The sequence below is a fragment of the Micropterus dolomieu genome, linkage group LG08 (assembly GCF_021292245.1).
Source record: "Micropterus dolomieu isolate WLL.071019.BEF.003 ecotype Adirondacks linkage group LG08, ASM2129224v1, whole genome shotgun sequence".
Lineage (NCBI taxonomy): Eukaryota > Metazoa > Chordata > Actinopteri > Centrarchiformes > Centrarchidae > Micropterus > Micropterus dolomieu.
The window spans coordinates 242,065-244,266 of NC_060157.1; the positions used below are offsets into that span (position 1 = coordinate 242,065).

The following is a 2,202-nucleotide window of genomic DNA, read 5'->3' on the forward strand; positions in this document are numbered from 1 at the left end:
CCCCCCCCCGCTCTCTCCCTCCCCCCTCTCCCCCCTGCTCTCTCCTCCACAGCCGAAGCAGATCGGAGATGATTTCTGTGGTCTGGTGTTGAACCAGCCACTTGGAGGTCTGAGGGTCATCGAGGGAAACCCGCTGTACGAGGACCGCACGGAGGGCATGGGCGCCGTGGCGGCGTACACCTACGGAGAACACACGGTGGTGTTCGTGGGAACGCGCAGCGGGCAGCTGAAGAAGGTAGGATGGTGGGATGGATGGTGGATGGTGGATGTTGCTGGTTGATGATCCTGAGGGATGAAGAAGGAGAGAAGGTGTTGGGCTGAGACGAGAGCTGCGGAGAGAAAATGGCTGCGTGAACGCTGTCGGCTCTTTGACTGCTTTCTGCTCTTTTCATTCACGGAGCAGAGAGATGAGAAGAAATGATTGATGTTTAAAGTCACTGCAGGCGCTTTGCATCTGATGGGCGAGATGTTTCCTGTCGGCCATCTTGAAACAAACGGACTGCTTCTGTTTGTTTGAATATCGGTCGGTGGGAGTGAAGTTTAAACTCGTGGACGCGCTGTGTCTGAGTTGGTGCTCAGCAGCGCTCCCTAGATCTCTGTGTACTTACATTTACTCGTGTACAGCACTCACATCCTGCTCCGTGTTCAGAGACACATGTTCTGTAATCGGTCTGACCGTGATGATCAGCAGCAGCAGCAGCAGCAGCAGGGATCTGAAAAGGAAAGACTGCCCCGCCTCTGATATCTGCAGCTGAAAATAAGGCCGCTTTGTTTTGCTTCCGTAACACAGAAAGGCAGCCGGACGGTTTCCAGGGTTTGAGTTGGAGGCTGACAGACAGCAGAGATCAGAGAGGGTTCAGGCTGAAAAATGTCCCACTTAGCAGCAGAGTCTGTTTTCTGTCTCTGTAAAGACCGAGTCCGTCCTCTCTGCACCGTGCGGAGGACGCTAAGGCTTTTCATCTTAATGATTTTTAATCATCTTTGCTCAGAGACGCAGGGACTCCTGTGCTGAACGATCGATCCACTTGCTGGGCGGTTCGTCCAATCACTTCTTTGGTTTAGAGTGAGAATCTCCCAGCAGATATTCTCAAGCGGGGATTCCTGACTATTTTGATGACTTCCTGACTTTTCCTCTCAAGCAAACATTTGAAAGTAAAATATCCACTAAGAACTTTGGGATGTGATCGGTCTCCTGCAGGTCTATAGGATCCGTGTTTCTTTTCTAAAAATCAGTTTAATCAGGATTTAGATGCCATTTGTAGTTCTTTTATTGTCATAGTGGTGTGGTGGTAGTCCCGCCGTGGAGCGTCGTCGCTCAGCACAAATGTAGGATGACAGTTGGTCCTTGTGATATTCGATGGTTCTGTCCTCCGCTGTGATATTTTTCTGACACCACTGTGGTTAAGCTTTGATTAGTGCTGATGTTTGTATATTCAGATAATAGTACAGCTACTACAGCTTACCATCAGTAGCCTATAATATTAATTGCAGTGGGACAAAACAGCAGTTTCATTTTGTGGGTTTCTTCAGTCGTTATCGTGCAAGAAAAACGCTCCGCATGCTGGTCAGTCTTGTTTACTAACTCGTTGCTAACAGGAAGTCATTAGCGCGAGCTTCGTGGCGGAGTGTTCAGGCGCTGCTGCAGGTGTAAACACAGCGGCTGATGAGAGGAGGCGTCTGCTGAAGATGTCATATTTACGTTGATGTTCTGCTCGCTCAGAAGTTCTTTGATAAATGGCAATTAAAACGCATTCAGAGAATATTTGAGATGCTTTTTTTCAATTCGGATCATTTTGGCGCTCGCTAAAACCTCTTTGGGGGGCGCCAAAAATTTCTCTATGCAGGAAAAACCCCGGTTGACGCTCCGCGAACATGGTCTTGCTGTGTTGGACAGAAGGAAACGTTCATCGGCGGCCATCGTCTCTGTCTGCAGCCGAGCGAGGGAGCGCTGCATTTTAATGGGCTGAGCAGGAGAAATGGAGGCCGGGGGAAGTGAACGAATCCTCACGGCGGTCACCTCGCTCACCTCTCCTCCCACACAGCTGCTGCTTCAATATTCATCCAGAGGGGGAGATACTCCTCTGAAAGCCGAGAGGGAGGGAGAGAGTGAAAGCAAGAGAGAGGGAGGGAGGGAGGGGGAGAGAGGGAGAGAAGGCAAGAGAGAGGGAGGGAGGGAGGGAGAGAAAGCGAGAGGGAGGGAGG

General features: G+C 50.5%; 1 protein-coding gene across 1 annotated transcript in view; it reads left to right on the forward strand.

The window, feature by feature from the left end:
- plxna3 (plexin A3) overlaps window positions 1–2,202 on the forward strand; it is a 137,651-nt gene that overhangs the window by 36,147 nt on the left and 99,302 nt on the right. Inside the window, exon 6 of the mRNA XM_046055385.1 lies at window positions 53–235. Within this exon, the coding sequence (XP_045911341.1) occupies window positions 53–235 (183 nt within the window). The remainder of the gene's footprint in view (window positions 1–52; window positions 236–2,202) is intronic.